The 24,005-nt window shown below is 40.9% G+C and overlaps 1 protein-coding gene across 2 annotated transcripts in view; it reads left to right on the forward strand.

Annotated features, from left to right (window-relative positions):
• Positions 1-24,005, forward strand: part of unc5cb (unc-5 netrin receptor Cb) — a 124,965-nt gene that overhangs the window by 97,773 nt on the left and 3,187 nt on the right. Inside the window, exons 6-16 of one of the 2 annotated variants that reach the window (XM_005735192.1) lie at positions 1,097-1,264; positions 1,490-1,654; positions 5,548-5,604; positions 8,720-8,911; positions 12,289-12,651; positions 16,464-16,551; positions 16,676-16,847; positions 20,962-21,195; positions 21,858-22,007; positions 22,112-22,276; positions 23,468-23,646. In XM_005735192.1, the coding sequence (XP_005735249.1) occupies positions 1,097-1,264; positions 1,490-1,654; positions 5,548-5,604; positions 8,720-8,911; positions 12,289-12,651; positions 16,464-16,551; positions 16,676-16,847; positions 20,962-21,195; positions 21,858-22,007; positions 22,112-22,276; positions 23,468-23,646 (1,933 nt within the window). The remainder of the gene's footprint in view (positions 1-1,096; positions 1,265-1,489; positions 1,655-5,547; positions 5,605-8,719; positions 8,912-12,288; positions 12,652-16,463; positions 16,552-16,675; positions 16,848-20,961; positions 21,196-21,857; positions 22,008-22,111; positions 22,277-23,467; positions 23,647-24,005) is intronic. The other variant, XM_005735193.1, reaches the window with a different exon arrangement.

A 24,005-nucleotide genomic window follows, 5' to 3' on the forward strand; every position in this document is an offset into this window, starting at 1 on the left:
AGTATCAGAAATGGTATGGGGGGAACATTAGTGCACATGGTATATGTGACCTGCATTGTTGATGCTAAACAGTATGTACATGTTTTGGATATGGGTCTGTAGTAAGTCTGTAGTCCAGGTGCTAAACTGGCCTGCCTTTGGTTCAGACCTGTTGGAAACATTTGTTTCAATGTGAAACAAAAATAGTTTTGCAAATCTTTTGCATTTTACACAGTCGTTCAGCTGTTTTGGAAATAAGTCTCTTTTGGAAAGGGGAAGCATAAGTTGACAGTACTATTGTACAATATTACTGTACATGAAAGTATACACATTTCCCTGCAAAGAAGTGTGAGAAAACCTAGAGAATAAGGGCTATGCCTAATACTAGTGATATATAAATTAGAAGGAAAGGGAGCATGTTTATATCCCAGAGGTTTCCAGCAAAATCCCAGACAAAGATACTAGAAACAGTAAGTTGATAAGAAGAAAATGGCAGGGAGAGAAGAAGAAAAGAGGCGCGAAAGACAGAAGATAGAGCCTTTATTCATGGAGGAGACAAAGCAGACAGTAAATAAATGTGGGTCTTCCCCCAGAGTCCAATATTTTGGGCTTCACTCATAAGCATGTCACATTTGAAGGTCTGAGACTCCAAGGGGCCTGGTTCCACCATCTGAAATGCCACAGACTTGTTCTCAGCCACAAGCCCTGATGTCACTCCGCGCTGGATTTAGTCGCTGACAGAGATGGATGAGAGAGGGAAGAGAGGCATTAGAGGGAATCAGTGAATGGAAAATGCAGCAGTCTGACCAGAATTTACTGTCTGTCTGCAGTGCAAAGTAATTGCCCGATAGTTTAAGGTCAAAATGCAAAACAAAATGAACAATATTGGTACATTTTATAGTAGGCAAATTACTTGAACCTCTGAGCTGGGCTTTCTTAGACAGTCAAATTAATGAGCTGGTCACTGAAAACAAACATGCAGAGTTTTTAATTTCATGGGTTTAGTTCTTTCACTCTAATTCACACACATTTGTGTTTTATTTTATTATTCAATTTAACAGTTTCACAGACCATAATCAAGTTATACTTAACATGTTTTACCACCGTGTGTTTCCAGTGAATGGTGGATGGTCGACATGGACAGAGTGGTCAGTGTGTAACAGCCGCTGTGGCCGTGGTTACCAGAAACGCACACGGAGCTGTACTAACCCAGCGCCACTCAATGGCGGTGCCATCTGTGAAGGGCAAGGCATCCAGAAGCTACCGTGTAATCCTCTCTGCCCAGGTATTAAAATGATAACACGCCCATGTGTACGTGGGCGTGTTGAGTTCAGGTGCACATAAACGAAATGCATTCAATTTGATGCGACTCTGTACGTTTGCACAAATTCCGCCCAGTTCGTGCATCCACCGCACCCACTCCACCTGCTCGCGCGCTAAATTCATCTTCATCTTCTCATTTGCCATCTCGTTCGCTCGACCCTCATCTGTCCTGTCTGTTATGTGATAGTGGATGGCCTGTGGACAGAGTGGAGTAAGTGGTCCACCTGTGGGACAGAGTGCACCCACTGGAGGAGGAGAGAATGCAGCGACCCAGCACCCAAAAACGGGGGAAAGGACTGTGAGGGCATGGTGCTCCAGTCTAAGAACTGCACCGATGGGCTGTGCATGCAGAGTGAGTACCCGATTAATCCTCTGCGACTGTCTGACCTGCCAACAAAAGAAATCTCTTCACCCTTTGACCGGGACTTTCACTGTGCTCTTTCATCACTGCGCGCTGTGTTTCACATCCTCACATAACACGCTCACCCTGTCCTCACCCAGTCTGTTTCACTTCGCTCATACATAAACAATAAGACAAGCCGAAACGCCTCTCTGTCCTCTGCACTTGATCTGTTTCTCTTTATTTTTATGTACACAACAGACAAAAGCGTTTTTGATCAAAGCAACATAAAATCAAAAACCACCACTCATCTTCCTGTGTCAGTTCTATTGCAAGCATAAGTACACGTTTAAAAAAAAAGTACTTGGCCGCAAGAGGAAGCAATCTAACTAATTATCCTTGTCATAAGCTAAGAATTTGGGAGGTATATTTGAAAATAATAAGTCATTATGCACTAATTACACAAAGGGGAGGGGGCACAACGACTAAACTGCTTTGATTACTACCTTTACTGAAAAACTCTGGATTCCTGCGTCCAACGATAGGAAACACAGGCCACAAAGTAGCACGTGTTTGGACTCGCCCTCTTTTCCGAGCTGGCCTTTATGTTCACTGTAAAGTGAACAAATACTTATCATTTGGTATTACAACAACTTAAAAAACCGCAAAAGACATCCAGATGCACCAGCATTTTTTTTTCTTTGCTTTTACTTTGTCTTTCAAGTAGCAAACTAAAGCCAGTTTGTGGTGCAGCCAGATATTTTTCTGCAGGCAGAGAATTGTTTTCTTCTCCTCTTTGTTCCAGTGAAGTTAAAAACAGCCACGCACTCCAGTGAAGCCAACAATCCTGCTTCCTCTGCCTTATAACACATTCACAGATTAGAATCGAGCCGCAGTTGCTTTGATGCACGTTTGTGTGTATGTGTTTGCATGCGTGCCGCAGTATTATGTTGTTACAGGGTGAAACACCTACATCCTAAAACATCAAAACTAAACCAAAAGTACTAGTAGTGATTCTGTGCCTTTAATAAAAAGAGAGAGTCTGTGAAAGGGAGAGAGCATCGCAGAGTAAGTGAATTAAACTCTGTGTCTAGTTGCATAAAATTCCTATTTAATAAACATCTCTGTAGGTGTAGGACCCAATCGCTGTCACAAATGCCTCTGTCGTGTGTATAACCTATTACAGATGGTGATGTGACACTAATAATATAACAGCAGCTCAGCTGCTAGATGTATGAAATTTGAGACAGCTAGCGACTGCTGTGTGCAGCAGATCTGAGGTTTTGCTGCACCATAAGGTTGTAAACTGCTACCTGTTGATGTGGTGTAGCATAGGTTACATCTTCAGATGCAGATGGCTGGTGGATCTGTATGCCTCTGAAGTAGATGCCTGCCGTCACACGCATGTTCTATATGTGCTAAGGACGGTGTTCAGGAAACGTTTTAACATCAGAGAGAGGTTGCATTAGCTCATTACGAGAGGGAGCACATATGTAAACGGCATATAGAAGCACGAGAGAGAGAGAGAGAAAAAAAATCAATAAGAAGGCCGTGACAGATGTGCTGTTATTTGTCTCTCTTCGTCTTGTTTTATTTCCCTCTGCAACACAACATATGTTCACCCCACACTTCCCTGCCCTTCTGTACGCCCTTTGCAACTCAGCCTACACCAAAAGCATTAGTTCTTGGTAGATTGATGGCTAGTTTTCAGAGAATATAAAGCCATAATGATATAGATTTAGGATCATTTCAGAGATTGATTTTCTTTCTTTTCTTTTTTTTGGGGGAAGCTAAAAGGGTGAAGCCACTTATGTCAATGCTAATGACCATTTCCACAAGCATTTAGGAGAACGGCCCATTATCTGAAAGCTCATGTTATGGCAAATATGATTGGGAATGGAAGTTGTGTGCAATCTGAACTCACCTTGGACCGCTGGTCTGCTCCCTCTAGTGCAGGGCCGTGATCTGAGCAAACACGTGTCTGTGGATTCCATTGCAGCTTGATCTTATTTTCTGTTGTTTGAATTTATTTAAATCATTTCAATTGCAGTCCATCACCAAAATCCACCGAAGGAATTTGATAGACCAGACCTTGAAATAGAACGTGGTGCTCAGCTCCATCACTGCCTCCTGCAGAAATACAACTGACTCGCGTCAAAAAGAGTTGTTATAATTAACTTTGCAGCTTGTTTATCACATTTAGACTGTCAGGGAGTTTTCTGGGTGGGAGGGGTTGGATTTAACAAAGTTATGTGTCTTTAAATTGATCTAGAAAGGTTGCACTCTGCGTGTTTAGAGAGAAGTTCCCGACTCTTACACATGTAGAGTTTTCACTGTTCACTTAGCCTGACCTGTCTAAATCTCTTTTTTGCGCTCCCCCTGTGGTCTGCAGCTCTTGATACTGATGTTGTTTTTCAAGCCTTTGGTAACCCTGCTCTCTGACACGACATTTTCTCTGACATATTGATCTAGAGAGAGGGGAACACCAACTCCAGCAAGGGGACACGCTTCATTGCTATCGAACACCAGAGGCAGGACAGCCGTGACTCCTAAGCTTCAGTTCAGACTCTTAAGTTTCAGTTCAGCCTCCAAACACCATAAAGTTATATCCTCTGTGTTTTATATGCGGTTTCAAAGATTAGTTAAAATGTCAATAAATATTATTTGTCATGTAATTAGCAATTTCATTAAACATAGAAGAGTAAGGAGCCTTTAAATAACGTGACAAATGACTTTCTCTTCCCCAAATGACAGTGTATTTCCCAGAGATTGGAAATCTGTCACATTCAAAGGAGTAATTGTTAAAACACAGACAATGATTTCCTGTACTATGCTTCCCTCTTCCTCTCCCAGCTCTGTGTTGCCAATAAAGAATAAACTTCGGCGATCTGACGTTTCCTTATGAGCCCACCCACTGAAGCATGCCTTTATGTCGGCTGTGCTGTAGACTCGGTTGGGCTGAATAGAAACTCCACAGGATGGGTTCAAATGGGCCATCAGTTAGACTGAATGCAACAGCCGACCTCCCCCTGCTCCGTCCCGGCATCCCGGTTGCCTGATTACATGTACACACCAATCCCATCTATCAGGCCATTGATTTTCCTGTCAGTCCACTTGTCTGCCTGTGGCTCTCTCCCTTTTCCAATAAGGACTTCATTGTTTGTATAGTTGTTTATGGATGTCCCAGGGAGACTGAATATTATGTGTGCTTGTGCACTATTCCTGGCTCTGTCTTTCTAGCCTGCTTTGCACTTCATTTCAGTAAAAAACCTGGCCACAACAAAAAACAACCAAGACCCCAGTTTGGGCCAAAAAACACACACACACACAAACACATACACACATAAAAAAAAACAACCTATCTTAACTGAAGATTTTTCTAATCTCTCAATCGCATGTCTTCAACTTTCCACATCACTGTCCTTCAGCCCTTTTCCACTTCCTGCTTCCCTAACATAATCATTCCTTTTATCTCGCGCACTACCCTCTCCATCCACCTTCCAGTGACAGATGAAAGGCTGTAGGTTCTGCCGACTCGGCTGGAGCCCACACTTTATCAGCCCCACCATCCCCCTCACCTGCCAGCATCAGTCCTGCTGCTGCTAAGGCACTAAGCCCAGTTGATGGATCGCGCCACTCTCTTACAGAACCTCCATGTTTCCCCTGCTCTCCTCATCCATCTCCATACACAGATATAGAGAGGAGGGGCCAAATCAAGAAAGATCGCTTCCCGGTGCCATCACTCCTACTCATGAGTTTGTTGCTGTCTCATTTGTTGAGTTTGTTTTTCTGTTGGAAATTTGATTTTCATCATCCCTCTCCTCCCCCCCACCCTCATCTTTCTCTCTTCCCTCCCCTTCTCCATACCTCTCGCTCTACTATCCATATCCGCTTCTCTCTTCAAGGTTCCTTATATCAGAAGTCCTCTGAGGCAAAAGACAAGAGTGATATTGGAAATTCATGTGAGTTATTGTTTTGTTTTGTTTTTTCCCCCCATTTCGTTCTTTTTTCATTATTTCTGCATTCTTGTCACGTCTGCCTTTGTTTTGTTTTTTTTAAGGCATCTTTAATGCTTTAATGTGCACGACCTGAATTTGCAGTCTTACATACAGATTTTCCTTTTTAGCAAAAAGCAACATTTCAGAAATAGCCATTTTGCACTAAAAGCATAAAACAAAACACAACAACGTGTCCATAAGTAAAATGAAAAACAATGTTTGCGAATGTTCTTCTGTGTCCACCAGCGAGTTATTGTTGCTCTTCTGTTTTTTACTTCATAACCACCTCAGGATATGATCCGTTTTGATCGCCCTAACCCGTTCCTCGTAATGTGTCTGTGCTAGCAGGCTGCTTGTTTACGGCCACGCTACTATTCTCAAAGTAAGAGCGGACCCTGCTCTTCACCCTGCCGAACTTTGCCTCACCAGCAGCTCATGCACTGTGTCAAGCAGACATTTTAACCTACCAGATAGTAAAGCTTTCGGAAATGAACATTGTTTATTGATCAGTTACCAGGCAAGAGCATAAACTCAAAATAATATTTGCTGTGACCTCCATTTGCTTTAAAATATCACCAGTTCTCATAGAAATATCCTCAGTATGTGTGTGTGCATATATATATATATATATATATATATATTTCAAAATTCTCAGCTAGAAGAATTTTTGTAGGTTGTTCTTGCACAGTTCTTCTGTGGATTTCGGCTGCTTTAAGATTTTTGTCTCTTCATGTATAATTTAGGGCTGACTCAATGTTCTGGTCGGAGTGAGGGGCGAGGCTCTGTAAGACTGTTGCTTCTTGGTTTTAAAGGTCTTTGTAAATCTGTCTGTTTTTGGGTTGTTGTTCGTTTAAATGTGACCTTTTCAAAGAGCCCATTTGTTGGTATGTGCTATGGTTAAGAATTTGCACATCTATGCTGATTTTCTTTGGGGGGGGTGGGGGCATTATTTTCCATCTCTCACCCATCTCTTTGTAAATTTTTGCAACCTCGCTGAGAATGAAGTGTTCAATAATTCCTTTCAGTTTCATTTCTTGTACTTTCCAACAATGGCTCATGTTCAAAGCGATGTATTAATCTAAGTGATACGTTTTAATGCGTACACTTAGCAGGTTGCTGCCTTTATCATCAAAGCATGAATAGAAGATTATTCGACTGAGGGGATATATGTTAAATAACTGCGGGGAAGCTTGGCAGAGGGAACGCAGTGAAATTACATTTTCAAACTTTCATCACTGACTCCCTGCTCTGTTTTCTGTTTGTGTCTGCGCTAGAAGAAGGATTAGAGGATGTATCTTTAATGTGATGTCTCACTCTAGGCTGAAAAGTCATGGCTGGGACATGCATGTCCTTCCTCACAGAAAACATCTATGGGAGCACTACAATATTAATACCCTTTTTCCCCACTTCAATTGTAGTCTTTCAATAAAAATTACAGAAATGATCTTTAATTGAAATGGAGGTCACTCTAAATATTATTCAATAGGGATTCATCAAGAAATTAAATGTAATATGATTTAAATAAGTGTTGAATAGTGGACTTTTTTAATTACATTGAAATCCTTTTTATGGAATAAAAATCAAACCATAAGTTACTGAAAATGAAGCCAGAAAGGAAGTATGTGATTAAAATGACACAACGCGTGACTTTCACTTGTCACGAAAGCACTCTGCTCTTGGTTTCCTTTCGCTCCGCTCCTTTATCCTCCTTTGTGCGCGAGAACACAAGAGACACAGACTGAGTGCCATCTGTATCCCTGAGACACACGAGGCTAATTTACACAAATGCTCGGCCATCATGGACGTCTTCAAAGCGCCCTGTATGGATTTATGGGTGACACTGCCATCTACTGGTGCAGATATTGTGCAATTTCAACACACACATCATCTCAAAAATTGTTGTGTCTGCCCGATCACAACACCTTTTTGTTCTCCTGTTGATAAGAGTGTGTTTGTAAGCATTTGCTTTGGCGTTTGCCTTTCTTTGGACAATGACTTCACTTGTGCAATGTCCATGCATGTGTTGAACAATACGTGCACACATGCTCATACATGCCTTTTTGACATTTCGTGTCCTCCACATAAGAGCTTCACCCCCATTTGTCAACTTGGTGACAGTGAAGGACATTCCTTATCAAACACCAAAGAGAGTTCAGACTGTCAGTAGGCATCCATTAAAAGGTTTGATCTTTAATGAGAGCCCGTCTGAGTCTGTATTTCTAAAAGGCACATATATCCATGCCAGGCCTACTAATCACTGAGGCTTCTCCAGCTGGATAGTGGACAGAAAGTCTCTGGGAGGGAGACGGAGATGAAAGACAATTTGAGAAATGTGAGCCATGTCTAGATCTTATCTGCAGTGTGTAAGAACAAAAACAGAGACAGACTCTGAACTTCAGCACAGAGCATGGTAATTTGAAGATGAAAACATCGACATCTCTGTCTTCAGAACTTTTGATCTTGGTTCTGAGCAGAAATCTTTGTGTCACTGGACCGCGGTGGAACAGCCTTCTTTATTAATTGTGCTGTTTAAATGAATTTTTGTCACCATTTACTTTATTATATGGTTATTACATTGTTATTTTATCAAGGTCTTGCACATGACACAGTGCAGTATGTGTTATTTCAAGAATTCTGTGGCCATTTTTAACATTCGCATACAAGATAGTGAACAGATGTCGGCGTGCCTTTTAGTGTGTCGCACATGTCCAAAGCAAACAGTGAAAAAAGGCCCGATGATGTGTGTCAAACTAAGTTGCCTGCATCATTATCTCGCCTCAGTTTTAACAATCAAGAGAGCCTCGTGTTTTTTTCATGAACTGTGTTTCCCACAGCAGGTCAGCATTAATCAAAAAAGACTGGAGCTACACTTCGTGCATTTATTTCTCAGTAGATAGTTATTAATATCCGGCTCAATCGTAAACCAGGATATTACCCTGCTGATAATGGCTTCATCACAAGTCCTGCATACTGAGAGAAAAAGGCTTTATGTCATAAATGGAAGCATTACGAGATCTTAAAAGACTTTTTTTTTTTCTGTCTGTGTTTTTTGTCTTTCGTCCCCAAACTCCTTCTCCAGTGGCCCCCACTACTGATGATGTAGCTCTTTATGTGGGTATTGTGATAGCAGTGATCATGTGCCTGGTTATCTCCGTCGTCGTGGCACTCTTCATCTACAGGAAGAACCACCGGGACTTCAGCTCTGACATCATTGATTCCTCTGCCCTCAACGGAGGGTTCCAGCCGGTCAGCATTAAGACCGCTCGCAAAGGTGAGTTATACGAGAGAGGCGTGTGTGAGTGTTTGAGCGTTGGTTTTTCTATATATCAAAATGTAACTGCATCTCAAATCGGTACATAAATAGATTAAACTTTCTTCTGTGTGAAAGGTAAGTGCACCTTTGCTGTCCTAGAGTTGCCCCCTTTAATCCAAGGAACTTTTAGATCCGTAACTGTGTCACTGGCTTAAAAATTTTACCATTTTTCCCAAGTAAAAATCCCTTCAGTTGCAAGATATTTGAAGAAAAAGGCCATTTGAATGGGATTCTATAGCCCTCCATTTGTTCTTTTTGAGCCCATTATTAGTGGATTTCCTTTTGTCACTAGTATAATTATCCTGTTAGTTTCAGCTTTTGGGCAAATGGTCTCACAATATCTTCATTTGCTCTTTGATATCATGAAGAATTAATTGTTAAATCAGTCACTGCAAGCTGCCCAGTCCCAGATGCAGCTAACCCTAATCCATTACATTTGGTGAGCTGTTTTTGGTCTGCGCCAAACATTTTTATGTATTCTGACCAAACAGTTCTGCCCTCGATTCGCCTGTCTACATCACATTATTCCAAGACGTCTGGTTCGTACCTGTATGTTCACCGGCCAGCTGTGATTTTGCTCTAATGTTCTTTTTGGACAACTTTTCAACTTTTTCCTGGAACGCCTCTCACACACGTCAGATTTTAAGATTTTTTTGGTTGTATATTCAAGCACTTGCATCCCAACAGTTGCAAAATAAACCCGCAAATCATGGGATCAAGTTTTCAAGCATTCCTTGATGACTTCTTTTTTGCATCAGACAGTCTGCTTTTGCTGTGGCAGCTGTTCCCACACATGGAAATAGCTATTATTTTACCAAGAAGTGTAATAAATTTAACAAATGAGGCAAAACTTAAATGCACAAAGTTTTGAAAGAACCTAATGTGCCAAATGTTTCCTCAAAACCTGCCCAAAAACCGTGTTAAAAACGGAATATTTTGTTTCCATAAAATTAAGATACAGAAAGTGGCTCCGTGTATTGTTGAAGCTTAAGCACAATTCAATCCTCTTTTAGTAAAGGTGTTGCTACTTAATGGTACAGACTCAGTTCAGCAGATTAAAAGAAATGTAATACTCGACCTTAGACACACCTGTGTTGTCAGGCATATGGAATGACTTTCATTAGTGCTGGCATTAATAATAGCTTCATTATCTTCAAAACATTACCTTAACCCACTGAGACACATCTGACTCTGGAGGCACGTGCGTCAGCCGTGGTGAAACTATTAAAATGCTTGCTGTTGTGATGGAAGGCCACATTATGCCCAGTCATTAAAGCACAATAAGGCCAGTCTCTGTGTAATTAGATTTGGACTGTTGATGCAGGACTTAAAGTAAGTTACATGCATGAGGACAGGTCACTGTGAACTGGCCAAAAAGACAGCAGGGAGAGAGACAGAAATATGTAACTGTGTTGTAAATGATTAGTGTGAGCTTTTGGAAAGAGAAAATAAATAAATAAATAAAAGCAGAATAGATAAAAACACAATGAAGAGACTAGAGACGAAGCTTTTTAATGTGGGACAATTCAAAAAGATAAACACCATCGAACAACAACCCTTGTTAAAGGTGTTGCTTCTGTCACCGCTCTTATAAAGTAAAGGATAATTTGAAGCCAAGCCTATTTAAAACAGCTCCCGAGCAGAAGGCACTTTGGTTAAAGAATCTACCAATATTCAAGCTTTTTCATTTATTTATTATTTTCTAAAAGAAATCCAAACTCTGAAACTGTATAATGAAGCTGAATTTATGTGAATAACATTATATTTAAATCATTTTACTTTCTGTTGATTATATATCCTTAACATTATCCTTCACCTTTACAGATATAGTTAATATATTAAGTATTATAATATAGATCGATGTTACTGTGGGGTTATTCATATTTCATATGTTTGAACCACCTGATCATGACAGAAACAATTGGTGGTGATTTAAAAAACAGTGGTGTTGGAGGAATCATATAAGCTGATCCACTTTACTTCCACCTTATCTCTGTCTTTCCTAAAGTAGCCTACTAAAAGCTGTAATTTATGTTCTATATACTGTATGAAGCATGCATAAAGCACATCACACACAATTTGCTGTGAAGAAGATAATTCATGGGTGGAAATGACACATCCTCCACAGTGCTCAGTGCAAACAAGGGTTAAATTGGAATTTGTAATGTTGGGGAGGGGGGGGTCCCTTATTTCAGTGTTGCTATCGGTGCGCGTGCTGTGTGCAGGAGCAACAGTGACAGGGGAAATATCCCTACATGCAAAGAAAAATTAGCGTGATTGATCTAATTTGACAGAGTATGTGAACTATAACAAGGTCTGATCTCCGCTGACAGCTCTCTGCTCTGAAATGTGGCAGTGTGTAACAAATTCTCATGTCTCTGTGTCAAATACACAGTAGGAAAGATGGTGTAGGAACTGGTGTTTGAATAGAAGAACCAGTTAAGGGAATCATTGAGATTTTGCGTTTTACGGTGCTAGACACAGGCATTAATGATGTGCTAGGAGATGATTGTGTTAGCTTTAATTACCAAGAAGTGGTGCAATTTGAGTTTCTGTGATATTTTGCTCAAATCTTGTTTGCTGGTCATGACATTTTGACTTGAGCTTGAGCCTGCAAGCCACGTTAATGCGACACTTACTGAGATTATCCCTTGTTAAGTAGGTCTCAGTTTCATCCTGCAGTCCGTGGCACCTGTGCAATCTAATTAACAAAAGAGGGAGAGGGGGGTTATCTGAAACCTGGTTTCGGGGGAAACCTGAGGAAAATATACAGTTTTATATGATGAGAGCTGAAGCATATTTTGTTTAATTTCTACAGATTGTGAAAATATGGGCCATACATTCTTGGAGATGGATGTTGCAAAACATGCCCTCCAGTGACACACTAGTACTTGCACTACTTCTAGTTTATTACTGGAACAACTTTTCTGACTCTCATTAACATTTGCATCATTTAGAAACTTGTGAGGGGGTGGAGACAGTGGAGAAGCTGGAGGACAGAGAGGCCCCCACTGACCCTCACTCCACCCACTCAGTCCAGCTATTGAACATTTATCCTACTGGGTAAACCGAACATTCACGATGCCATCTGTTACTCATAAATCACAGCTGCACCTATAACTTCTCTGACTGAGTAATGTTTCTTGGTGGTGAAGTGGACCTCCCTAATGAGTAAAAAAAAAAAAAAGCCGTGCTGCAGTCTCACTGATTGCTGCCAGCAGTTCATTTCCTCATGGATATATAGGCTTCAAGTTAGTTTCTTCCTGATTCCTTCCCCAATACATGTGTTAAGACATTTATTCTGCTTTACCCATGTTGTTTTCTTTCCTTTTCAGCTGATCTCCTATCAGCACCCCCTGACCTGACCTCAGCAGCTGCCATGTACCGCGGCCCAGTTTACGCTCTCCATGACGTGGGTGACAAAATACCCATGACCAATTCTCCTCTGCTTGACCCGCTCCCTAACTTGAAGATTAAAGTGTACAATTCTTCAGGCTTAGTGACTCCACAGGATGACCTAGGAGGAGAATTTTCCTCTAAACTGTCACCTAAGCTGCCGCACTGCCTACTGGACAACGGTGACAACACAATGGGCCGGCGCACACAGACCCAGACGTTGCTCCGCACCAGGGATCCATCATGCACTGCTCTGGGCTCGTTCAGCTCCCAGGGAGGACAGCTTATTGTGCCCAACTCAGGTACTATACTAGCCAAAGATAGGTAGTGATTTTCCATATTTATATATTTTTATTTTATAGGTGATTCAGTTGGATATCAAGAAAAAATGTTGCATATTTCAAAGTATGCAGGAATGTAAAAAAGAAATAGTTTAAAAAACGAATAAACGAGCTTAGGTTCATGAAAAGCAGCATCTGCTACTTCCAGCAGATTCTATCAGTGTTCGTCTTAAAACTCATTAGCTGTCTTTTGTGAGTTATGATTGGAGCCACGTTTTTCATTCACTCAGTGGCACATCAGCATTTAGTAATAGCACCTCCACCTGTGTGGATGTGCATGTGTGAATGTCTATATGTGTGCACATAGTGAAAGGAAACTCCTCTCATTGTATAGCCTGATAGGAAATGAAATATACCATCAGCTTTTCTCATCGTGTCCTTAAATCTCTACTCTTGTTTCACTTAATAATGTGCTGGTGATGATGATCTCGGCCCACGTTTCCCTTAAAGATCCCATTAAAAAAAAAACATTAAAAGAAACTTCAAACACAAAACTTGCTGGTGTCTAAACTGGATTTCTGCCAGTCTCATAGTGATGACAAGACTCCGGGAAGTCACTATGTCTGACCAGGAAATGATCTGGCACATAATACCCTCCTCATAAAAGTGCAAGTTTACATTATTTATTTTGATTAGTGAACATTAGAGGTTGTGGTAGAGCCAGGCTGGCCGTCTCCTCCTGTCTTTATGCTGGGAAAAGTTTACTGGCTGCAGATTTTCTTTGATTTAGATTTAGTTAACACATTTGACAGTGATATCAATCTTGCCATCAACTCTCTGCAAGAAAATATATTTCAGAAAGTTGCTACCTCCACCAAGGAGGTTATGTTTTTGGTAGGGTTTGCATGCATGCGTGTCATTCTGTCTGAATTCTGATAAAACTTTGCAGGAGTGTATAGTGGGGTCAACTTAGCAATCCATTCAAATTTGGCTTACGTGCGCCAAGGTCTTCAAAGTCAACTTCATGATTTATTGGTTCAAAATTGACAGAAAGCCTTTTAACTATAAACTGATTCTTACAAATCCGGTGTGTACTGTCAACCTCTAGAAAGATTTCAAATATTATGGCATATTTGACCTCTGACCTCTCCTTCAAGGTCAATAGACTGATTTGAAAGGTCAAAGTGATAATAATGCTATATACAGCTATTTAAAACTATGTTCCTTACCACCATGGTTGGTATTGACATCGTATAGGCATATAGTGAATGATATATGGGGATTCTAAATATCACGTTATAGTTTGCATCCAAACTTCATATGACATGTGACCTCTGCCCTCACTTCACAAATTGACCCCAAAATGTGTGACATCTTTAAAGAAAGTATTGTCAAGAGAAAGAGAATGAATTCAAATTCAAATTCAAATTTTATTTGTCACGTACACAGTCATACACAGTACGATATGCAGTGAAATGCTTAGACAACTGCTCGTGACCTAAAGAAAAAAAAGGAAAAGGCTATGAATAAGCTAGGAAATAAATATGAAAAATTAAAAAGGGTAAATTTAACTAGGAAGGAATAAAATATAAATTAAGGTTAAAAATGAAATAACTGTACAACACAAATTAGAATGAAGGGTAAATTTAACTGGGAAAGAATAAGATAAAATATATAAATTAAAGTTGAAAATAAAATAACTGTACAACAAAATACACAGTATGGAACTATATAGGAATGTATGAAGAAATATAAATAGATAAATAAATATATACACAATAACAGCAGCTGTACAAGTATTAACTGGAAATGTGCTGCCTAGTTAGTTATAAATATACTGTTGTATAGTATTATATAATTATCTCAAGCTATTTACAAATCATTACCTATTATCCTTTACCTACTCCTACACACACCTACATGTTTCTGTAGTCAAAGTAAACATGTGTGATTCTACCCTTAACTGCCTTTTACAGCACTACAAACTTCTTAAAGTACATTTAAACAGAACAAAGAAAACAAAATTAATATATACAAATTACAGTGCTTTTCCCTTAAAAGTAAATACTGGCCAGAGAGTGAGCTGCCTCGGTGAAGGTTTATGCTCCCTGAGTGCTTCCTGTTTAGAGATTGCTTTTACTCAAAGCTTAGCTTCATTTCAGTTCTTAATAGAAGCTCGTTTTCTCCCCTGGAAAAAAGACTTGCCACCCATAAGTCAAATTTTCAGTTTATTATCTCTAGATTTCAAGTTGGGTATCTCAAAATTGTGACTTTCTGACTTAAGCAAGAAGCAAGAGGAAAAAAACCCTCAAAATTGGATTTTAATGGCAAATTTTATTTTGTTTTTTTCTGGGGCTCAAACAAGCTTCCAAACTTGTTACACTTGCTGTCGCTGTCAGTGCAATATGAAGATTTCAGTATGTGAGAGCTTAAATATAAAGAGCTCTTCAATAAAGTGAAAAATACAAAACCATTGCAGCTCTCAGTAGACACAGCAGTTCAAATCAACCATAAATGTTAACTTAAGAATTGTTAATCTTTGCAAACCCCAAGCAAACCTCTCAGTAAAAAGAAAAGAATTATTTTTAAAGCATGTGCAGTATCATTCAATACTTTGCTGTCTGTAGCAGTATATCCCTGATGATCTGCGACTTTGAAATAAGCTAAGCCATGTGCAGCCCATCAACATATTGACTGCACGTAGTATGACAAGAGTTGATGGATACCCAAGGTGTGTGCACCAGAAGTCCTGGAGGTGTCCCGTTTCAGGCAGCTTACATTAGCCATGCTGTCCTCACTTCAAACACATGCAGACTGTTTGTAACGCGCCGCAGATGCATGCTGACAGGCAGAGGCAAACTAGCAGTGACATTAAAGGATACGCAGACTTCTCACATTTCTTAAATTTCTCTCTTTTTTTTTCATTTTGATAACTGTAAAATGTTCTCAGCTGTTGGCTGCGCTCAGCCACCTCATCATGTTACATAGGAATAGGGAGAGGAAAGAGCACATTTGATATTTGATCTGTTTGTGAGTCTGGGTAATGAAATATTTTGTGGTGCTGTCACTGTGGCTGTTTGGTATTTTGCATCTTAAAATGCATTTCTCATCTCTTTGAAGCTTTGCTGTGAGGCAGAGTAGCAGTGCGCGAGACGTTCCCTTGGCAGAGTTGTGATTGCCTCGCTAGCTAGCTGGAGAAGCTGTCTGTCACCTTTTGAAAAGTTCAGTACAAGGACATGGGAAATCAATGAGCTATCTGAGATCCCTCCCCCACCACCACTCCAGAGAGAAGCCATGTGTGTGTTTGTGTGTGCGTATGCATGATGGAAATTGGGGGTTAGGCTTCTAAAAAACGCACACGCGCGTATCGGATAGGACATCTTATCGAATAAATCTGAGATGGAAAAATGTAAATCGCGCCTGCTGCAGCAATATGCCAAGGCTGTGACGAGCAAAGAGATCATTGATTTTTAGAAATGAAATTCCACATCATTTCCTGATACCATAAAGGAAGGTGGTAAAATTACATAGTTGCTGTGTGTGGGACTGAAAGGCAGTGCAATTATTATTGTGTTTATCCAGGAAAAATATTCATTTGAATAAAATGAAAAAAAATCGATTCATATCTCTGTAGTTGTGCAGCACTGCATGAAGACACACTAGTTAAATGTAAAATTATAATTTACCTTTCTATATTTGGAGTAGCCAGGATTCACCAGCCTGTTGGTCTCACTCTCTATACTCTCACATTCTTACAAAAGTCTCATAACAAGCACTGACAGTATAAAGACACCTCTGTCAACTTATCTTTTTTTTTGCTTTTTGCTTCCCAGGGGTTAGTCTGCTAATTCCTGCAGGGGCTATTCCTCAGGGCAGAGTGTATGAGATGTATGTGACAGTTCACAGGAAGGACAACATGAGGTATGCGATGACGCCCCAGAACCTTATTTGCTGCTGTCAACCGCTCCGTGTCACACGTACATACTGAGAGTGCCATCAGATTGTGGCTAAATATTGTATGTATGCTATCCCTGTGCGCCTCCAGGCCCTCGGTGGAAGATGGCCAAACGGTGCTCAGCCCCATGGTGAGCTGCGGACCCCCGGGGACCTTGTTGACTCGTCCGGTCATCATCACCATGCATCACTGTGCCGTGTGCGATGGCCAGCAGGACTGGCTGATCCAGCTCAAAAGCCAGTCGCCGCAGAATCAGTGGGAGGTGAGATGTGAGATTCACAGAGAAATTTGTGCTACAGTAGACTGTATCTATCGACTGCGCTCGAGTTTCAAAAATGGGCTTCTGACGGTCGCACGCACACAAGAATTGAAATTATGTGTTTACAAGCGAATCTCTGCTCAGTGTGTCAGCGAGCAGTGAAAAAGAAAAGATGCTGTGAGAAATAAATCCATGATATGGCATGGGAGAACTGATAGGATGGAGGAGGTGAAAGGGATCGACGTCCCCTGCGTTCTTTGTCCAACTCATAATAGTACTCAAAGTAAACCCCTGCTGCACCTAGGAGCTGAAATAGTACATCTCTAATAGCAGGGAATGGACTGGGACTGTTTTCTTGCCCAGGCTGTTTCCTTGTACCTTTATAACGGCAGGTTTTTCATCAGGTGTGAACATGTATGGGGGTTTTTCTGTTCGTGTTGCTTTTTTTTTTTCAAGTCTTCCCTTTTGCTGTTTTTGTCACACACACTGATGCAGAAATGGACCAATTACCAAGGGATCATTTGCAGAGAAACTTGAAACAAATCTGCTTGTTAGGAGGGAACTTTGTTAGAAATGTGCCAGGTGGTCAGCTTACCTCCAAAACATATCTCTCAGCACCTCACCTGACGTGGCTGACCTTCTTGCGGGCAGCTATCAGCATCTTTTTCTTAGCTGTCAAAAGAAAAGAAGTCTTCCTTCCTTGTGGTTTTTAATTAATTTTCTACTCAAACCTTTTTAAGGAGAAAGGCTCCCTTAAAGATAAAAGCATTTAATAAAGGTTAGCAGGAGCAGGGCGCAGTACAGGAAGCATAATGAAAGGCAATGCTTTAGTGATACGTAACACGACTCCAGTCTACCCAGGCTTATTGCATAAATGATAAGATGATAATCAAAATGCACATTACTCTCAGGAAGGCCATGTCCAAATATATAGCATCAGTCTATACCCAATAATAAGGCCTTCTGTCAGATCATCATTAAAAAGTGACTTAAATAATGTAATTTTCAGCAAGGCCTTGCATAATTTCCTCTTGCTGATGCGATGGCATTACTTACAGAGCCGAGGAAAAACTGCCCAACTGGCCCCCACATGCCTTCGTGACATTGATGAATTACTTGGACACAACCAATAAAGCTCAGTGTAAACTGAGGATTTTTAAAGAAGAAATGATTCCTGATTACATCTCCGTCCTGCCACAAACGCAGATGGTAATATGTGATGTGACGGCGGCTTCCTTCGTATGAGTTTCCTTTTCCCTCTGAGGCCAGCCTCGGCGCTGCATGAGTGAAATATTGCTTTATATGACATGCTCTGTCAAAATGTGTTTTCATCACTGCAGTGGATACAGGAGAGATGAGCTCCTCCAAAGGAGTTTTTCACGGATATTTATATTGAGAATAATCAGTTCCGTTGGCGTCTGGGAGCCCGCAGCCCTCCCCAGTTGATGCACGCACGCACACACCGATTCACACACAATCTCATGGTGTTGTGATGATGATGAAGATGGCGTGTCATATAATGAGGAACATGTGGGGATTTCTGCTTCAGTAACTCTCCTACTTAAAATCCTCCCACGTCTACATGGGAGGGGGAAAAAAGCCGGCTGATGAATTTTTGACTAAATTAACGTTTGTATGTTTGTATGTTTAATTGTTTCTGCCTGCACACAGTACTACATATGAAGCAGGGCCACTTTTTCACTGTGCGTTCCAATTATCCCCCAATAAGGATCCCTAGTGCCATCCCACAGGAGCAGTTAAGAGTCTAATGATCTGCCATAATACTGCTGTTAAACGGCCTAGCTCACAATAAAATGCTGTAATTCCTCTTCTGTCTCTCATAATAGGCTGAATTAATACCAGTGTGCCACTCTGTGAGAGTGTTTGGATTAGAGCGAGAACGACGGAGAGACGGAGAGAAAGAATAAGCGAGATGAAGAGAGATGAAGAGAGGGTTAAAGAAAAAAGAGGGAGAGTCGCAGGAGGCTCCTCAGACCTTGCAATCCTAATGAAAGAGAAATGTGTCCTGGCATTGGTGTCGTTACAGGGGTCAACTGCAAATAGTCGGGATACTTATGCTTCCATTTTCCGCGTGAGACAGTCTCAAATATTAGTAATACACACACACACTAACTGTTACTTCCAGAGTACACGGCTTCTGTGAAAAGGTCAGGACATTAATTGTGCTTTCTACATTAAAATGCAATTTAAATTCATTCTGTTTCAGTTAAATGTGACTGAGCACATTTCTGTGTGGCAAAAAAGCAACACATGTACAAGTTTAGCTATTAATTACCCAGTGGCAAAGACTTCATGTAAAAATATGTGGTTTTCACTAATTAGCCAATCCAATTTAACGTTTACAAATCCACACTTGATGCTTTTAAATACACTCTTTTAAATACACAGACTCACTACTGTAGGCCAGTTAATACATCCATAACTCCACGCAATATACTATACAGTAACTCTGTAGTCTAGCGGTTAACAATAACATGTAAAAGATCACACAGTAGTTCAAGACCAGGAGCAGACACAAATCCCAGGAAGGGCTGTAACAGGAAGTGCATCCACAAGAAAAATCTGTGGTGACCCTTTAATAAAGAGGCAGCTGAAAGAAAAAGAAGACACTGTACCGATTATTTATCTAATCGGTTTCAAACATGGAATTCAGCAACAAGCTGTGACATTTTCTATTCTTTTGATAAAATTGCTGCATATTTTCCAGTTTTTCTGCAGATGTACAAATAATGCAAGAATATGGTTCTCACATAAGTTTCCCTGGACAACATGCATTAAACCGTTTACAGTTGCTGTTCTCCTGAAAGCCCCTTTGCAACCCTCCTCTGTACCGTCACCTCCTTTTCATGCTGTGTTTGAGGTAATCGGGGTGATGTTTGTTGAGGTCTACTCTGGGTCATTTCTATCTTGGGAAACAGCTGGGGAATTATTTCAACCACTGGATGCATTTCAGAGGCTTTACTCTTGATTTATATGCTTTTGACTGAGTAAGTCAAATTTATGACTTCAAAACTTCATGTGAGCTTCTTCATTTCACGTGAAAGAAAATAATTCAAATTACGTCAATCTTATATTTTGCTCCAGTGGTCCAATGACAAATGTAGCTACACAGTGCTGTGCAGGTCGAGGGATTTATCCCTCTCATAGCACTGTAGGCTCAGGCATTCAACATTCTTCCTTTGCCAATGTATTCCTCAGTTCAGTGAATTTCATAAACTTGATCCATGATGCATGTCATGCTGGCACGCCCTGTCATGTGCGTGTATATATACATATGCATATATATAAACAGAACTGTGACATCTATAGCACTTTCTACACTGCAACATGGACACAATTTTAAGGTTTATGCGCGTATGCAAACACAGCACTGCAGGCTACTTGGTTTTTAATATCTTGAATTATCCAAGGACACTTCAGCATTGTATGCAGGAGTTGGGGATTAAACCACCGACCACAATCAGCCCTATGCCATTAAAAACAACAAGGTTTTTGGGAGGTCATGGGTAACCACTGAGCAATGTGCAGGTCCATCAATGAAATGTAACTGAAACAAGAAGCATTACCTGTGCAAATGAAAAAGCAACTTCAGAGTACTAAAGTCGACTTCTAAATAGTTGAACATGCACAATTTGACACTAAAATCATTCATAAATGCAAGTCTTGCTTACTTTATGTAAAGAAAAATTATATTTTCCGCCTTTCTCATCAGCCATCACGAAAATGACTGCAGTTTTCAAATGGCTAATGGGCTCGATCAAAAAAGTAATCAAAAGAGAGCATGCATGCCAGTTTTGGTACTTGTATCTATCTCTGAACATTTTTGCTGTAATGTGAAGTTATCTGCTTCACGAAACAGATCAATACAACCAAATAGAAATGACAGCTGTAGCAGTATTGTGCGAGCTATAGTTTGGTCTTACTTAACAGCAAATGGAGATATGTAGGGAAAATTGGATATGGCATATTTTGCTCTAGTCAAAAATCGTATTAACCATGCCCCACTTCTATTTTTTGCTTGATACATACATAACAAAACCCAGGCTTATTCTTCAACATTCCTCTTTTTTCCCCTTTCTCCTTGTCCACGCTCTAGGATATAGTGGTAGTAGGAGAAGAGAATTTCACCACACCTTGCTATATCCAAATGGATGACGAGGCTTGCCACATCCTGACAGAGACGCTGGGCACCTACTGCCTCGTCGGTCAATCTCTCAGCGCTGCCACCACTAAGCGCCTCAAACTAGCCATCTTTGGCCCCGTCACCTGCCCAGCCATGGAGTATCACATCAGAGTCTACTGCCTGGACGACACACAGGACGCACTCAAGGTAAATGCGCAGCACGCTGTACTGAATGTGTGCATAGCCTTTGTCTCATTATTTGTATCACTGAAATGAATATAATTGTGATTTTTTTTTTTCCCCACTGTAACTGAATTGTTTATGCGCAAGCACAGCCAGCAGATGATGTGTGGGAGGCAGAATGAGAAATCTTTGTGTTGGTGTGTCACAATAAGGAGATACAAGCGCCTGTATTTGAATAACGTAGCTGCTGCAACAACACAAAATAAGCCACATATATCCCTCCTTCTCTACTGTTGTCTCATCACCTCAATTCTGTTTAATACCTTCATGCGCCTGCATGAAGGAAAGATAAGGAAGGATTATTGTACTGAGGAGGGATATTGAACACAGTTATTAAGTTTGGGAATGAGTAATGAGAAGTGATAGTGATCCTGCTGCAAGGACACAGAAGTTGATTTCAGGTTTGCATGTCTAGATTTAAGTTTGTAAAGCCCTGCGGATGATTATAACGTAATATTTTATTAAAAACTAATCATTTATAAATGTACTTGTGAGAATTCCCCAGAGACTATTATCACAGGAATACAGCAGCAGTTTGTCTGCTTTTCAACTGGTATAAAGAAGAAGCTTTTTGAGGTCGGTATAGATGGTGTCCTTGCTAATCAAGCTTGCTTTTGTTTATTTAGGAAGTCCTTCAAATGGAGAAGCAGATGGGTGGGAAACTGTTGGATGAACCAAAGACTCTCATCTTTAAGGACAGCACCCACAACCTGAGGCTTTCCATCCATGATGTTCCCCACACATTATGGAAGAGCAAACTGCTAGCCAAGTACCAGGTAAACTGCTCATTTTACTCCTTTTTCAGTAAAAGGCCATGCACAGTGTGCCACATGGTTTCTCCCACCGATGCAACTCCTCTACACTTTCCACTTCTCTGCAGGAGCTTTCCTTTCAGCAGGTGTGGAGCGGCTCACAAAGGAACCTCCACTGCTGCTTTACCCTGGAGCGCTTCTCTTCCAGCACGGTGGACCTGACCTGCAAAATATGTGTGCGCCAAGTGGAAGGAGAAGGACAGATTTTTCAGCTGGACACTACACTGTCGGAGGTAGCGTTTGATACTTGGAGTAAACATCCCCCCCCGGCCCCTGCAGGTGGATGCTGGGCCGGCGGAAGGGTTGAAGCAGCAGGCAGTGATGCAGGGCATCAGCACCACTGACTTGTCAGAGGGAGATTGGAGATTTTGGAGCCTAAAAATAACAATAAATTGGGTGGGGACGGTGTATGACACGAGGAGAGTGAAGCATGTAAATGTGTAGGACAGTCAGGCTCAAGTTGGATGCCAGACCTTTAAGTATAACAAATTAAATACCATCTGATTTCATTATATTCACATAAAAGAGCACTACACGACTAGCACTACAGGCTGAGGAAAAATGCTTGTATTTGATTTTGTAATGAACTGTTTCCCTCCTAATGCTTTCACTTGATTTATAAAGGCTTAAAGTAATTATTCACCTTGACTGGATACGGGGCATAGCCTTCGAAATTATAATGGAAACCTCAAAGGTCTGTGCGACTTTTGTGCTCTGCTTTCACATGAATTTTGCATCCAGAGCTGTTTTGACTCTTCCCCTCCACCTCGCCCTCATTGTCCTTCCACCGAGCCAGACGCTCAGAATGAATTTAACCTCGTTTCCATTTCCTCTTCCCACTTTTTGCAACGTTCACAAAAACTGGCAAGGTGTGAGACAGGGGAGTTTCAACCATGCCGCCTACATAGAGTCTTGCTTATGAAAGGGGGGGGCACAGGAGGGTATAATAAGCCTGTGTCCCCCCCCCCCCAGTCATGCTGCACTTGCTTTACAAAGGCCATCTGGCTAGGAGAATAGAGCTTGAGGGATGGAGGAGCACTCATGCTTTGTGCTCAGTAATGAGATAAATTACAGTACATACAGTGCAGAGCTGTGTTACTGCCTGGCCTTGGTTCATTTGTCTCTGGGTCTTGATCTGGTTTCTGTAGCCAGACATCCAGTGCTTAATCCTCCAGATGCAGTATATTTAAAAGAAAATCACTCAGCTTGCATCAGTAAATGGATGGCGACGCAACGAAGGGTTTTCAATTTTTTTTATGGCACCTGGAAAAAGAAATTTCCTGTGCTACAAATCCATTTGAACTACATTATGTTTCATTTTGCGAGGTGTTGAATTATGTCCAGGCAGTCTGCAAACTAGGGGGGAAAAAACCACAGCTACAGTCTGTGTCTCTGCTTTAATCCCTCTCATTCTCTCTTTACAGGATTCCCAGAGTATTGACACATCTCTGCTGGATCCTGCCAGCAACATCACGACACTGGTAGGGCCAAATGCCTTTCGCATCCCTGTTTCTATCCGTCAGAAGCTGTGCGGCAGCCTGGACGCACCGCAGACCAGAGGCAATGACTGGAGGATGTTGGCCCACAAACTCAAGCTTGACAGGTGGGTTGACAAACAATGAAAAGGGTGAAATGGTGACTTACATTTAGGACCTCTGGGATCACAGTCTGGCCACAGAAACAAGCTTTACTTTAAAGTTAAATAGTTTAAACAAAACTATTTTTCTGTTAATATAGACAACTAAAATGAAATATATTAGAATTTGTTTTAAAAAAGTAACTATTCATTTATCCATCCAGCAGGCCAGCCATCTGTACATCTTATATACAGGGAGTGCAGAATTATTAGGCAAGTTGAATTTTTGAGGACTAATGTTATTATTGAACAACAACCATGTTCTCAATGAACCCAAAAAACTCATTAATATCAAAGCTGAATGTTTTTGGAAGTAGTTTTTAGTT

The sequence above is a fragment of the Pundamilia nyererei genome, unplaced genomic scaffold (assembly GCF_000239375.1).
Source record: "Pundamilia nyererei isolate P.nyererei 1_Seehausen unplaced genomic scaffold, PunNye1.0 scaffold00063, whole genome shotgun sequence".
Taxonomy (NCBI): domain Eukaryota; kingdom Metazoa; phylum Chordata; class Actinopteri; order Cichliformes; family Cichlidae; genus Pundamilia; species Pundamilia nyererei.